The following is a 16598-nucleotide window of genomic DNA, read 5'->3' on the forward strand; positions in this document are numbered from 1 at the left end:
CTTTATGTTCTAAAATTTAATAACAGTTATTCTTCCAAACATGCCAGTGTCCTCAATAGTTGACAGTCTGCAAAATATTCTGTTATCACATGCAATTGGTTGTATCTCCTTCTTAAGCTTTCTTTAAGCACTTGTATCCTGTATTTTTTCCCAGAAATCTAGTAATAAGTTGAAGAAATGATGAAATATTATTATTGTATATAATGGATATTTATAAATACTGATATACATTTTCATAATGTTATTTAAATGAGTACTTCAAATATGTATTTCTGTTTTCTGTATTTTAACTTCTCAACATATTAGGTTGTTATCTTAGATTGGATTTTCTTAGAAATAGACTCTAAGATAGAGATTTCCATGCAGATGGTTTCTTAGTGAGTGCTCTTAAGAAAAATTCCTGGGCAGGAGGATTGAGCAGAGAGAGGAGTTGAATAATGATGCAGTTAAATGGAAGATCTTATCTGATCCCATATGGGCTTGGGATGACCATTCAGAATATTACTGTATGAAGCAAGGAGGGTGGACCGTTGTATCCCTAATCCATTAGTCATTAGATGTGAGCCTCCCAGCTACCAGCTTCCGGGCAATATCATCTTGGTCAAAGAAGTGCCTGTCTGCTGAGAGAAATTTCTTGGAAGAGCTTAGCTACGCTCTGTTAGTAGATAACAATCCCAGTAACTGGGAGAATGAATGCTTCATTTGTAATTGGTGAATCTGGGTGGCACACCACAGTGTTTACTACAGTAATGTTTATCCTTATTGAGACATACATTGTTTTTAAGTAAAACTTTTATACCTAGTAATGCATTTAGGTAGTGTTTTGGCCAAGCTAGTTCTTTTTGGAAACAATTTCATTGTGGTATAAATAATATACAGTAAACTACACATTTAAATAGTACAATTTGATACATTTGACATATGCAAATACCAGTGAAACTGTTACCACAGTCAAGATAATGAATATATCCAACATCCTCACAAGTCTGTTTTTGGTGATCACTCTCCTACCCCTCCCTTCATTCTCAGGTTACCACTGATGCTGACTGGCATTAGAGATAAGTTTGCATTTTCTAGAATTTTGTAAAAGTAGAATCATCAAGTATGTACCTTATTTCTGGTCTATTTTCTTTCACTCACAAACTGCTAACTTTCATTTTGTGAATAATATCTCTGTGTGAGTACACACATTGAGAAAGTCAATAAAAACTTTGTACTTTGATTCTCATACTAGTTTATGGGTCTGCATTATGTATTTAAAGATACCATCATGTTAGGATTAGCCCTTAGGTATCAAGTAACCCTGGTGTTTAGGCAATTATTGTTTTATTTGCTATCAATCTTTTTATAAACTCACTTTCCACTAATTAGCTAAAAATATTTGATTTAACATCTGAGTACAGAAAAAGAACATATTCACAATGTTTAAATTTTGTAATTTAATATTACAATTTACAACAAATTAGAGTTTAGTCCTGAAATTGAGTATTTCTCACCTACTATTCTGCTCTATTTATTACCCACTCCATGAAAAAATTTCCCAGAAAAATCACAAACATGCTCTCTTGAGTGTATTATTACCCACCCCACAGAAGAATTTCCAAAAACAATCACAAACGTTCTCTCCTGAGTGCAACCATTTTCTTGGGCCAGCCATTCATTAAAACAAAATACTCTATATAATTCATGTGGGTAGGCATTTGTCGGTTGTTCTTTTGAGGCATTAGTGCTATATAGCATTTAAGATAAAGAAATAATGAATTCACAAATTTGATAAAGTTCTCTTAAAGTTACGAAATCAATAGCAGCACCACTTTGATTCCTATACCATGCAACTTAGACTTCTCAATTCCAAGAACCTACCACCATTATTTCTTATAATGTCCTCAGATTAAAACATGTATTGTCCTTTCTTTATACCTCCCTGCGCTTTAATTGAATATGTTGCCATTTACTGGATTCTGTAGACTCTTTTTGTTTTCATGTCCTCCCTTTTCATTCTTCTGGACATGAATCTCAAGTCAATGGATACCTTGTAAGAGATCTCTCTCAACCCAAATCACTGTTTATTTTGAAGGAGTTAAGCTTTCTGAAGCAGTACTTCCTGCTTCACATTTCCCAGCACAAAAACTTCCAGTGTTTCTCTATTGATAGCTTTGATTTCAAACTGGTAGCCCCAGGAGAAAAGAGAGCTGAAGGATATGTTTTGCTTGGCTGTTTTGTTTGACCTGCAAGGAACTTTAAAAGGCAATGAAACAGGGCAAAGGTTGGACTGATCAACACCATCAGTTTAGCACTTATTGCTGTACTTTATAAGGCTTTACAATTTTATGTGTCCCACATGTCCCCTGAAGGCATTTGATTTTCTAACCTCCTAGGCCAGAGGCTAACATCCAGAATTCATAGTCTGGCACTTATAAACCCTAACATAGCTTCTGTAACTTGTATCTCTATGCAACTCTACAGCAAAATGTGCTTATTTATCTAAAATACCCTTATTCCATACTTCTTTGGAGTGTAATTTTGTATATAAAAGTCCTCACCACCTAGGAAGCTTTGATTCTAAGAAGCAGAAACCATCTCCATTTAACTGAAGTGAAATGAAACTTATTGGAGGGATAATGTATAGTTCTTGGAAATGAAGGGAAAGAAGGCAACTGTGGCACAGGGCAGCACTGAGAGGCAGCAACTCCAGGGAAGTTACTTTTTGGGTGCTGTCATTAAAATGGTTCAGCTTCAAATTGTACTGACTCTCCTTTTCTCAATTCCAGATTCGAATTTCTAAATCTAATTGGCCCAATTTATAGCATTTACAGAGCACTATGATTATAGGTTCCCCTAAGATCATGCAGAATGAGGGAAGAGTAATTTCATCCAAGGAAAAGCAGGGTACCATTCACAAAAGAGTAGATACTTATTCAGAACAGTTAATGTTACATGCCACAAAAAAAACTAACCCTGAAATCTCAGCGGCCTAATGAATGTGTATTTACTGCTCATATAAAGTCTGATATAAATCAGGTAACATTCCTTCACAGTGACTCAGGGACCTAAATTGCTTTCATCTTGTGGCTCTGCCATATCAACATTGAAACTTCAGAGATATTGACAAAGGAGAGCTGAGAAATTGACATTAACTATTAAGGGCCTCAGGCAAGAAGTGATGCATCCCTTCCTACACATTCCTATTTTCCAAGATTCAGTCACGTTGGCCCTCATGAAACCTCAAAGGGACATGAGAAACATAATGAAATAAATACCAAGATTTCCAAAGAGTACTAATTTTCTTCACCACAGAAGGAATATTGGACAGACAAAAAATTTTGGGAGGGAGGAATATCCATTAAATGATCCTTCAATGCCCTGCTCAGATGCTACATTTTCCATCAAGGCTCTCTTGACCAACACATAAGGAGATGATTCTCCAACTCCTCTGAACATCTGGAACATTGCATTCTACTTATTTTTACTGTCTTCTATTGTAATAATTGTTGGCTATTCCTTACTAGACAGATTATAAGCTTTTATGGGACAGTGATCAAGAGTCCTAATTTATCTTGTCTTCCTACAGCATTCAAAGCATTGTAGACTTTCAATATATAGCACTCTTTGAAGCCAGAGTATTAGTATTTTTTCTAAAACTGTATTCATCACAATGAACTTGATGGATGTTCAATAAAAATGTATTGAATAGTCATTCATGCAGATAGCACATTTCTTAAAACTTTTACTCAATGTTTATTTACTTATATTCATCATGAATGTAAATTTAATATAATAATATCAAATCCCATTATATTTAATACAAAGTAAATAAAATAATCATATTTTTATACAATTATATTTTATACAATTATACAATTATATTTTATATAATTATACCAATAATTTTATATATATTTAAGTAAATTTTTATATTTCATATTGTGAATGATATACATAGTCGTAGAAAATTTATAACATTGAAGTAAATTATACAATATAGGGTATTTGTATACCTATAGATTTCATAGAAGGTGCTTTAAATTTGAAAAGTTAGCATGAAAGCATATTAAATGTGAAAGAGTCTTCAAAATAAAAATATTTCACATTTGTGGGTTTCATCTAAAAATGTCAGTCACTATATGATATGGCTAGTTAGATTTGAATAGGTATAATTTTAATGAATAATATTGTGTGATATTTTTGGGTCCTAAAATTGAATGTTTCTATTAAGTAACAGATATTTAAATGCCAAGCAGAACCTACACTGGCAAAACAAACAAGATTTACTAGGTTATCTTAAGTGTATCCTAAATCCTCTTTCATCTTATGGAGAAGAAATATATGCTTTTAACTTCCAGCCACTTCTGTCTATATTCATTTAAAATAAACTATTATTTATATCAAATATGATGCCATGTGAGTCCACAATTGGTAGTATAGATAAATAATTTCATTGAATTATTTTGGCTGTTTGTACCTGAGACCTGTTTCTGAATCATTTATTTTTCTATTTATATAAGTTGTGCTATTTTATGATCCTACCTATGGCTATGTTCAATGAGAAGAAATATTTTACCCTGATCTGTTTTTCATTATTGTTCTTTAACTTCTGGGATACATGTGCAGAATGTGCAGATTTGTTACATAGGTATACATGTGACATGGTGGTTTGCTGCACCCATCAACCCATCATCTACATTAGGTATTTCTCCTAATGCTATCTCTCCCCTAGCCTCCCATCCCCTGACAGGCCCCAGTGTGTGATGTTTCCCACCCTGTGTCCATGTGTTCTCATTGCTCAACTCCCACTTTTGAGTGAGAACATGTGGTGTTTGGTTTTCTGTTTTTGTGTTAGTTTGCTGAAAATGATGGTTTCCAGCTTCATCCATGTCCATGCAAAGGACATGAACTCATTCTTTTTTATGGCTGCATAGTATTCCATGGTGTGTATGTGCCAATTTTATTTATCCAGCCTATCATTGATGGGCATTTGGGTTGGTTCCAAGTCTTTGCTATTGTGAATAGTGCTGCAATAAACATACATGTCTATATGTCTTTATAGCAGAATGATTTATAATACTTTGGATATATATGCAGTAATGGGATATAACCAGAGATACCAAATGGTGTCTCTGGTTCTAGATCCTTGAGGAATCACCACACTGTCTTCCACAATGGTTGAACTAATTCACACTCCCACCAACAGTGTAAAAGCGTTCCTATTTCTCCACATTCTCTCCAGCATCTGTTGTTGCCTGACTTTTTCATGATCACCATTCTAACTAGCGTGAGATGGTATCTCATTGTGGTTTTGATTTGCATTTCTCTAATGACCAGTGATGATGAGCTTTTTTTCGTATGTTTGTTGGCCACATAAATGTCTTCTCTTGAGAAGTGTCATTTCATATCCTTTGCCCACTTTTTGACAGGGTTTTTTTTTTCCTGTAAATTTGTCCAAGTTTCTTGTAGATTCTGGATATTAGCCCTTTGTCAGATGGATAGATTGCAAAAATCTCCTCCCATCCTGTAGGTTGCCTGTTCGCTCTGATGATAGTTTCTTTTGCTGTGCAGAAGCTCTTTAGTTTAATTAGATTCCATTTGTCAATTTTGGCTTTTGTTGCCATTGCTTTTGGTGTTTTAGTCATGAAGTCTTTGCCCGTGCCTGTATCCTGAACGGTATTGCCTAGGTTTTTTCTAGGGCTTTCATGGTTTTAGGTTTTAGGTTGAAGTCTTTAATGCATCTTGAGTTAATTTTTGTATAATGTGTAAGAAACGGGAGCAGTTTCCGTTTTCTGCACATGGCTAGCCAGTTTTCCCAGCATCATTTATTAAATAGGGAATCCTTTCCCCATTGCTTGTTTTCATCAAGTTTGTCAAAGATCAGGTGGTTGTAGATGTGTGACATTATTTCTGTGGCCTCTGTTCTGTTCCATTGGTCTATATGTCTTTTTGCTACCAGTACCAATCTGTTTTGGTTACTGTAGCCTTGTAGTATAGTTTGAAGTCAGGTAGCGTGATGCCTCCAGCTTTGTTCTTTTTGCTTAGGATTGTCTTGGCTCTACAAGCTCTTTTTTTGGTTCCATATGAAATGTAAAGTAATTTTTCCTAATTCTGTAAAGAAAGCCAATGGTGGCTTGATGGGGATAGCATTGAATCTGTAAATTACTTAGGACAGTATGGCCATTTTCATGACACTGATTCTTCCTAACCACGAGCATGGAATGTTTTTCCATTTGTTTGCATCCTTCCTTATTTTCTTGAGCAGTGGCTTGTAGTTCTCCTTGAAGAGGCCCTTCATATCCCTTGTAAGTTGTATTCCTAGGTATTTTATTCTCTTTGTAGCAATTGTGAATGGGAGTTCACTCACAATTTGGCTCTCTGTGTTTTATTGGTGTAGAGGAATGCTTGTGATCTTTGCACATTGATTTTGTATTCTGAGACTTGGCTGAAGTTGCTCATAGTGTTAAGGGCAGCCAGAGAGAATGGTTGGGTTACCCACAAAGGGAAGCCCATCAAACTAACAGCAGATCTCTCTGCAGAAACCCTATAAGCTAGGAGAGGGTGGGGGCCAATATTCAACATTCTTCAATAAGATAATTTTCAACCCAGAATTTCATATCCAGCCAAACTAAGCTTCATAAGCAAAAGATAAATAAAATCCTTTACAGACAAGCAAATGCTGAGAGATTTTGTCACCACCAGGCCTGGCTTACAAGAGCTCCTGAAGGAATCACTAAATATGGAAAGGAAAAAACAGTACCAGCCACTGAGGAAAACATACCAAATTGTAAAGACCGTTGACCCTATGAAGAAACTGCATCAACTAACAGGCAAAATAACCAACTAACATCATAATTACAAGATCGCATTCACACATGATAATATTAACCTTAAATATAAGTGGGCTAAATGCCCCAATTAAAAGACACAGACTGGCAAACTGGATAAAGAGTCAGGACCTGTCGGTGTGGTGTATTCAGGAGTCCCATCTCACAGGCACACATACGCATAGACTCAAAGGGATGGCGGAATATTTTCCAAGCAAATAAAAAGAAAAACAAACAAACAAAAAAACGGGTTGCAATCCTAGTCTCTGATAAAACAGACTTTAAATCAACAAAAATCAAAAAAGACAAAGAAGTGCATTACATAATGGTAAAGGGATCAACGCAACAAGAAGAGCCAACTATTCTAAATGTACATATATATGCACCCAATACAGGAGCACCCAAATTCATAAAACAAGTTCTTAGAGACCTACAAACAGACTTAGACTCCCACACAATTATAGTGGGAGACTTTAACATTCCACTGTCAATATTAGATCAACGAGACAGAAAATTACCCTAATCTTTAACATTCCAGGGAAGTATGTTTTTAGTCATACATTGCACATGAATCTGATATATTTTTAAATCCGAGCTTTTGGAGGACAAATCATTTCACAGTTATACGACTCAGCCTCTCTCAGACTCAAGTACTTTCACTTGATGCAGTATTCCCACTCTATCTTCAATAAAAGAAGAAAACAAAACATTGCATTGATATAGGAAATGTATACCTGAATTTTCTATATAGCATATAAAGAAGTAAAATAACTCTATGATTTGTGATGAGATAGATTTAGCTGCAACAATGGAGTCTGGGTATTAATATTGGATTAACTTCCTTTGAGATTGCAACTTCCATGTGGCATTCAGCACTTTCCTTGGTTTTCATCTGTAGACTGAGAATAAAATTATCCTCTTTCTATTTCCCAACATGAGAGGTCTTTTAACTGTTTGAAGACATATGTTTCATGTGAAACCAAGGAATTGCTACTGCAATTTTGTAAGACAGGAGTTAGCAAACTTATTCTGTAAGGAACAAGATAGTAAATATTTTAGGCTTTGTGGGCCATATGGTCTATCTCACAGCTATTAAACTCTGCCTTTTTTTTTTTTTTTTTTTTTTTGCAAAAGTAACCATAGACAATATGTAAATGCATGAGTGTGATTATATTCCAATAAAACTTTATTTTTAAGCTACAAGACTAGTTCCTAAAAAAATTTTAACAAAGAACTATTATATGATCCAGTAATTCCACTTCTGGGTATATACCCAAAAGAATGGAAAAACGGGAATTCACACAGATATTTGTACACCCATGTTTTGGGTGCAGCATATTTTACTATAGCCAAAAGGTAGAAACAAATGTACACTGTGTACAGTAACAAAGAATGGAGAAACAAAATGTGGTGTATCCATACAGCAGAACAGTATTCTGCTTTAAAAAGGAATGAAATTCTGTCACATGCTAAAGTAGGGATGAACTTTGAAGATAATCCACCTAGAGTAGTTAAATTCTTAAACAACAAGTTGAATGGTTGCCAGGGACCAGGGAGGGGTAGGGGAAGTGAGAAGCTGTGGTGTCATTGATATCGAGTTTCAGTTTAGAAAGATGAAGAATTTTGGAGATAGATGGTGTTGATGGTTACATATCCATGTGAATGTATCTAATGCCGCTGAACTGTATACACTTAAAATGGTTGAAATATTTTGTATATTTTCCCATAATTAAAGACAAGCCCATGTGCCCAAATTGCTGATATCAATCTATATTCATATTAGTGAGCAGTAATGAGCCATGTTTAGTGCAGCTGATACGGTTAAGATGGTAGAACAATTGCATATAATGCAATGGTGAGTACCATCTAATAAAAATTGGTACCCACCCTTTTCCGTTTCCATTGTGGATATAAACACCCTTCATATTATGAATCATTATTTGTTATTTGTGTACTTGCTTAATAAAACAAATCCCTTTTCTCCATCTCTGTCACCTCTATGACTCTATACATATACAAATACACACACTGTGAACTTCTTAACAATGACAATTATATCTTCATTACTTGATTCATTGTTTGGCAAAGTAGATACTCAGTAAGCGTAATTAGCAAGTGAATAATGTATATGTGATCATTTTCCTTTTCAAAAACCACTTCTCATCTCTACCACACTACTACATATTATTATATGCTACGCTTCTTATATAAAACAAAAAAGGATAGGCTGGGTGTGGTGGCTCATGCCTGTAATCCCAGCACTTTGGGAGGCCGAAGTGGGCAGATCACTTGAGGCCAGGAATTCGAGTCCAGCCCAGCCAACATGGTGAAACCCCCATCTCTACTAAATATACAAAAATTACCAGGTGTGGTGGCGCATGCTTGTAATCCCAGCTACTTGGGAGGCTGAGGCAGGAGAATCATTGGAACCCAGGAGGTGGAGGTTGCGGTGACCCAAGGTCATGCCACTGCCCTCCAGCCTGGGCAACAGAGCAAGACTCTGTCTCAGAAACAAACAAATAAAGAATAAGTTTTAATGAACTGTTTTGCAGAAGAGTTTTCATTTTTAAATGTAGAGGAAAAAGAAGAGGATGAATGATAGTGACGCCCAGAAGAGAAAATTGTGTAAGATAAAATCAATTGGCCAGGCGCGATGGCTCATGCCTGTAATCCCAGCACTTTGGGAGGCTGAGCGGACGGATCACAAGGTCAGGAGTTTGAGACCAGCCTAGCCGATATGGTGAAACCCTGTCTCTACTAAAAATACAAAAATTAGCCAGGCTTGGTGTGCACGCCTGTAGTCCCAGCTTCTTGGGAGGCTGAGGCAGATGAATATCTTGAAACCAGGAGGCGGAGGTTGCAGTAAGCCAAGATCACGCCACTGCACTCTAGCCTGGGTGACAGAGCGAGACTCCATCTCAAAAAAAAAAAAAAAAAAAGATAAAATCAATTTTAGATTGATAAAGAGATACATAATTCCCTTAGTATAATTAAGGCAAGGATCAGACCCAAATGAGTAAGAATGATATAACAAAGGGCTGACAGTATGAAGTGAATGTGATTGTCACCAAATATACATCTCCCAAGAGCTTTAGGACTATCTTCAGCTCATATTCTGCACTTTACATAGTTCTGCCATATGCCCTATATATCTTTTCATCCTCCAGATATTTGAATATCACACCGTATTTTTTGGCACTGAGTAATTGTGGAACTTGATTTAAACTTCCAACAAAGAGAGAAGCTGCTTCAGTCAGCTAAGTGACCAGTTAGTAAGCAATTTCTATTCTCTTAGTGTCGATAGGGTTAAAAACAAAGTCATAAACTCCCCAAACCCTTGGCCTCCTCAATGTTATTCATTTAAATAAAGGTCAGAGTCAGTGAATACTTATCTTCTTATCTTCATCCATTTTTTAGAGTCGCACATAAACTCTTTGTCTATGAGGTTCTTAAAGACCTGGACAATATATTTAATCTCTGTATCCTAAATCTCACCGTGATATCTCAAAGATGGTAGACAAAACTGTTTTCCCTCACTTCTCTGACTCCATACCAGTACTTAATCGATTGGGAAAGTTTAATAAACCATTTACCATTGAATATATATCTGTGTATACACATGCATATATATATTTATATAATATATTTGTATATATTTATATATTTATATAATATGCATTTATATGTATAATATATATTTATATAATATATGTTTACATATTTATATAATATATATTTTTATATATCAGGTACTATATATCAGTGAGCAAAGGCATCATAATCTTCATTTTTACTCCTGTACTCATTTATTCAACATATAGTAATTCTGATTCTGTCTCAAAAACTCTACAGAAATTAACAAAGCACACATTGTTTCTGCCTTTTTGGAGCTTAAAGTTTAGTGGGGGAAAATGTATTTTAAGGCAATAATCATATTTACAAGCCATAGTAAGTGCTATGAATGAAAAGTATAAGGAGCTGTGAGATATTTTAACAAAAAGAATGCTGCAGTCTAGAGACTGAGAGGAATCATCTGTGGGGAAAAGTATTGAAGCAGAGACACGCAACTCAGTCAAGAGTGTAGGGAATCACATGAACAAAGTCTTGAGATGTTGGGAGAGATCTTGGAATGTTTGAAAATCTGAAGGAAAGCCCATGTGCATGGGGTATGGTGAGAGAGGGAGAGCATGGCAAGGTTTAGGTTGTACAAGTCATTGTAGCCGCAAGAATAAGTATAGATTTTATCTAAGTGCAATGGAAAACCATTAAAAGTTTGTTTTTTTTATTCTTAGATTTTGTTTTACTTATTTATTTCGAGACACAATCTCACTCTGTTGCCCAGGCTGGAGTGCAGTGACATGATCACAGCTCACTGCTGCCTTGAAACCCTGGGCTCAAGCAATCCTCTCATGTCACCCTCCTGCCTCAGCTTCCTACGTAGCTGGGACTACCACAGTCATGGGCCACTATGCCTGGCTATCCTTAAACAATTATTTTGAAGAGACACAGTGTCATTATGTTTCTAAGGCTGATCTTGGACTACTGGGCGCAAGCAATCCTCCCACCTCATCCTCTTAAAATGGTGGGATTACAGACATGAGTCACCTCACCCAGCCTATTAAAGCTTGTAAGCAAGGTAGTGACATAATCATTCTTTTTGCTGAAAACAATACACTTCAGGGAACCTCCGTGAAAACAGAATGGACACTTAGAATACCAAAGCATAGACCAAGCCTTGAGATGTCAGTGGAAGTGGAAATGAACATGTCTTTGATACTTATGTTCATGGAGCTATTACTAGAAACTTTGGACAGATTTGAAAGTGGAGGTGAAAGAAAGTGAAGTGTCAGGGATGATCCCTGAGAATATTAGATAATACTGAGCTGGAGAACAGAAAAGAAGGGGCAGATTTGGAGGTGGAGACATTTCCAGATTTCTATTAAATTTGAGATACATCTGAAACATCTACTTGAAACATGGATGAAATATCTGTGATCAAGATACATATGTGGGATGCCTAGGCATGTAAATACTATTTAAAGTTATGTGAATAGGTACAATAACCTGAAGAGAGACTGTAGATAGAAGGGAAGATTGATCGAGACAAATCTTTGAGGAACTTATTATTATTATTATTATTATACTCTAAGTTCTGGGATACATGTGCAGAATGTGCAGGTGTATTACATAGGTATACATGTGCCATGGTGGTTTGCTGCACCCATCAACCCATCATCTACATTAGGTATTTCTCCTAATGCTCTCCCTCCCCTAACCCCCACCCCGTGACAGGCTCTGGTGTGTGATGTTCCCCTCCCTGTGTCCGTGTGTTCTCATTGTTCAACTCCCACTTACGAGTGAGAACATGTGGTATTTGGTTTTCTGTTCTTGTGTTAGTTTGCTGAGAATGATGGTTTCCAGCTTCATCCATGTCCCTGCAAAGGAAATAAACTCATCCTTTTTTATGAGGAACTTTTAATGTGTTTAATGACTGGCTAAGGAATAACCCTGAAAAGGAGCACAAAAAGCATCGAGGTATGAAGAAAGCCAGTAAGTGTAGTTTGACAAAGTAGTCAGTGGACAGTAATGGACACCAGCATAAGTTTAAGGCAGCAGTGATAGTGTTCGTCAGTGCTGAAAACTTATTGGAAGTGGCTGACCATATGTTGATTGTGAATGCAATGCCTTCTCCTATCTCCTATTGCTTTTCACTCTTTCCATCATGTCCAGAGTGAAAACATCGGGGAGGTGGAACTATGTACCAAGAGAAATGTTTTGTGTCAGAGGAAACAAGAGCTCATTAATTTCCTCTTGACCCACATGGATAGGAATACGATAAGTAGGAGAAAAATAAAACCTGCTAAATTAGACAAATAAAATTTAATAGAAAAGAGAGAAAATATTGCTTACAGAGGGAAGACATTTGCAACAATATTAACTAAAGAGAGAGAGAGGAAAATTCACATTTACTATTTTTATTATGTGTTTCCAAAGTCGACATTAAACGAATATTACCACTTTGAAGAGAGAGAATAGATTGTAAGCAGAAGAGGAAGTGGGGTTTTTTAAATGGCATATATTTAAATGTTGAAAAACCCATTTCCAATACATCCGCTGAGATATATGCAATAAAAACACTCCACAATCAGTAATATACATGTGAAGCGCCTATAAATCCTCCATTTACAAGATTCTATAGAACTATAAAGTATCATTATTTCTATTATCAAAAAAAATAAATGCATACTTTCTAAGAACAAGATGAAGAATTTAATTCATCTTCCCAGGAAAAGATTTGTGTACTTAATGGTTCAAGGCACTTTTGGTGCAAAAAAGTGGGACATTATATACAAAATAGTTTTAATCAGAAAATGAAGGAAGTTTGGTGTGGCTCTAGGGTTACAAGTTTTCCTGCAAAAAGGGAGTACTAAGTGATGCTAAGTGATGCAGTCAAGGAAGCATCTCTGAGAACAGGTTATCCTGGCTCCCATTCCAAAATATTTAGGTCTCCTTGAGTGTTTGATTCTTAGACCAAGGACAAGAATAGAAAGAAAGAAAAGCAACTTGTATAAAGGTTGCCTTCATTTTGTGTCGAATATTGACAGGAGAAAGCCAAATTTGTAGCTTTTCCAGGAATAAGTGAGTCTCAGACACAGTTAAGAGCTTGGCTCTGGAATTAGATTGACCTGAGTTTGAATTGTGGCTCCATCGATCTCTGACTGTGTGAATTTTTGGCAAGTTTTAGCTGAGCCTCAGTTTTCTCATTAGTAAAATAGGCATCATATGGCTATGATTTTGACCCTTGCCATTAGCACTCTGAGATACTTGGTGGTGTATCCTGGTCTCTTCCTCAAGCACCTTTCCACTTTATTATTTCAAGATTCTTTGAAATTATGAACAGTAGCTCTTGATCACCAAATAAATAGGAGACTATAGATTCAAAGGAACATTTTAGTAGGATATTTGGTAAACTTTGTATTTCTTTATGCTTTGAAAATTAGAGTAGATTTAGATTTAAGGAACTATAAAGCTATATGTTTACAAAACGATTCAATTGGGTGATTCTGACTTAGTAAGTGAAATAAAATTGATGACAACAAAACGTATGCTTTACTATTGTGTTCAAATGTAAAGATTATTCAATGCATAACCAAAATAGGTTCAGTAAATGTTTATATGTACATGTACTTAGATATTTGTAATTCTTATGGTAGAAGAGCATGGGAGTGAATGAAACTTCTCCTAGACTGAAATAAAATTAATGTCTAAATAAGAATTCGTCTTTTACTTCACAAATATATATCATTATAGATAAAAGATTCATCCTTTTTAAACTTATTTGTTAAGCTTAGTACTTTCTAAGTACTTTTCTGTCCTATCTTAGTCCCTATATAAGAATCATACTATTATAAAAATGAACATCCTATTATTTCATAATGATTAGCATATCAGCATATTTAAGAGTAATGCATACATCTTTACCTTCATTATTATTTTCATGTTTAAAATCATGACAATTCTAGAATAACAAAGTTATAATTATCCATTCATAATAAAAGTCACACCAAGTTATTCTTGATAATTAACTTGGCGTAGTGGAGTGCACTGAGCAATTCAATTAATAATTATGTGGTTGCTAACTCAAATTGTATGGAGAACCAAGGAGTTAAAATTATATTTGCAATGAGTTAATTACCTTCTGTTTCTTTTTTTTGAGGGGAGGGAAATAGTGTCATAATTAGTATCCTAATAGAAACAGAATATAAAGTGGGTTTCTGGGTGCTTGCTTGTTGAGATGTGTAACAACATATATTTTAATTATAATTTGAGTGACTAATTGTTGTCAAATACAATTTTAATTTCTTAGTTCAGAGACTAAAAGATATGTAAACAGTTCAAAAAAAGATTATGATAATATGGTTTATTCAACTAAAGAAATCACTGTATGACTTCAGAAGTTTTATTTAACAACAGTTGTATAAATGTTTAAACTAATGTTAACATTGCCTTTTTTTGTAAATCTTCTCTACCACAAATATAAGATAAATTTAAGAACAGCATTTTCATGAAATATTGATTATTAAAATTAATATATAAATATTAGCTGAGTATGAGCATTTACAGTGAAACCATAAAGGACTGGCAGGTCTGGGGGCTGTTTATACTTAGAATATCCTCCTTTAATGTTTCTTCATAGCATCTTTTGTTTAGTTTTGGCTAACCACAATCACTTATGAAAAGAAACAGCTAAAATAATTAGCATGACCTCTTTTTCTTCTTAAAACCCTCAGATCAATGTGGTCATAATTATGAAAGTGTAAGATTATAAAATCTTCTCATTTAAATATACATCTTCATATTTGCAGACTTGGCTAATTTCTTCCTTTATCCTTGACATCTACACTTAAACTCAGTCAAAATGGTCATTCGTAGACTCATTATTCATTCAACAAAGATTAGTGTGACCCTACTATGATTCTGAGGGCTAGAAATACAAAACTGAATAAAATATAAACCCTGGTTTCTGTATTTATATATACAGAAAGGAATTGTGAACTCACAATTTTAATGCACATCGACAAGTCCTCAGTTCATGTCTGCATTGGGAACTATGCATATACAAAAGTAGGACTGTCTAACATAGTTTGAGGGTCTCGGTCTGGAAGGAACTGGGTGAGATGGTCCTTGAATTGAGTTCTAAAAAATGAGGACGAATTATCCAGATGATGGAAAGTTTAGGAGGAATTAACCAGATAATAGAAAGTTTAGGAAAGAAACACTATTTATATGTCAAGGACTAAGTCTGACCAAATGTATCTCTGAATTGAACTGGCTGTATGTAAGCTAAATTTTTTTTTTTAAATTGTCACTAAGGTTTTTCACATCTGCAGCAACTACCATCATATCTGGCTCAATATTTACTAAAAGAAATATTTAATGATTTTTGGCATTTATTGCTACTATAATAGATTGCGCTATTTAAAGAGAAATTCTAGATACATGCCGAAGAATTTTCAGGTGAAGTAATGTGATTTGTGGGTTTTGTTTTGACAAACTTCCACAGAAATTATTTTTAACATAAAGAGCAATGGAGGAAGATTAAACAAGATTGGCAAATGTTGATAATTGCTCAAGGTGGTGACAGGTGCCTGGGGGTCCATAATATGTTATTCTATTTACTTATATATGTCTTTGAAGATTTTCATGATGTAAAATTTTAAAATCAGAATTACAGTAATAACTCTTTGCCGATCGTTTTCAAACTTGGTTCAACAACTGAATTTAAATTACCTACATGGCTTTCAAAATAAATTGGATATCCTGGTTTAGTTGGTCTGGGGTGGGTCCTGGCCATATCTGTAGCGTGTGTGGATGTGTGTGCATTTAGCTTCACATTTGACTACATGGAAAACCAGTTCTGGGCTCTACATGTGCAATTCCAATGCCTGACATTAGGTGGTGGTAGTTGTGAGCCATGATTTCAGGTTTAATTTGTAGAGTTAACAGAAGTTTATTCCTCTTGTCAGGATTTTCATACAACTGCAGGATTCCTTATTTTCAAAGACTTTGCTTAGCTTAATAGTTTATAATCCTTCTTGTTTTCTAGCCATAGTTTCAAAACTGCTTGTTTCCCACTAGAAGATAGCTTTAGAGACCAAATTGTTTCTTACAGATAATCGTTAATAAATTTTAATTAAAAATGAAATAAATATATAGCGGTATAATATCGTAAAATAGAACATTGATCTATATCTACTTCATAAATTTAGAAATGGAGAAAATGGA

General features: G+C 35.0%; 1 protein-coding gene across 1 annotated transcript in view; it reads left to right on the forward strand.

The window, feature by feature from the left end:
• Positions 1-16598, forward strand: part of DMD (dystrophin) — a 2292995-nt gene that overhangs the window by 1109883 nt on the left and 1166514 nt on the right. Inside the window, 3 exon segments of the mRNA XM_026451980.1 lie at positions 519-532; positions 833-859; positions 13003-13020. Coding sequence (XP_026307765.1) covers positions 519-532; positions 833-859; positions 13003-13020 — 59 coding nt within the window.

Source organism: Piliocolobus tephrosceles, chromosome 12 (assembly GCF_002776525.5).
Source record: "Piliocolobus tephrosceles isolate RC106 chromosome 12, ASM277652v3, whole genome shotgun sequence".
NCBI lineage: Eukaryota > Metazoa > Chordata > Mammalia > Primates > Cercopithecidae > Piliocolobus > Piliocolobus tephrosceles.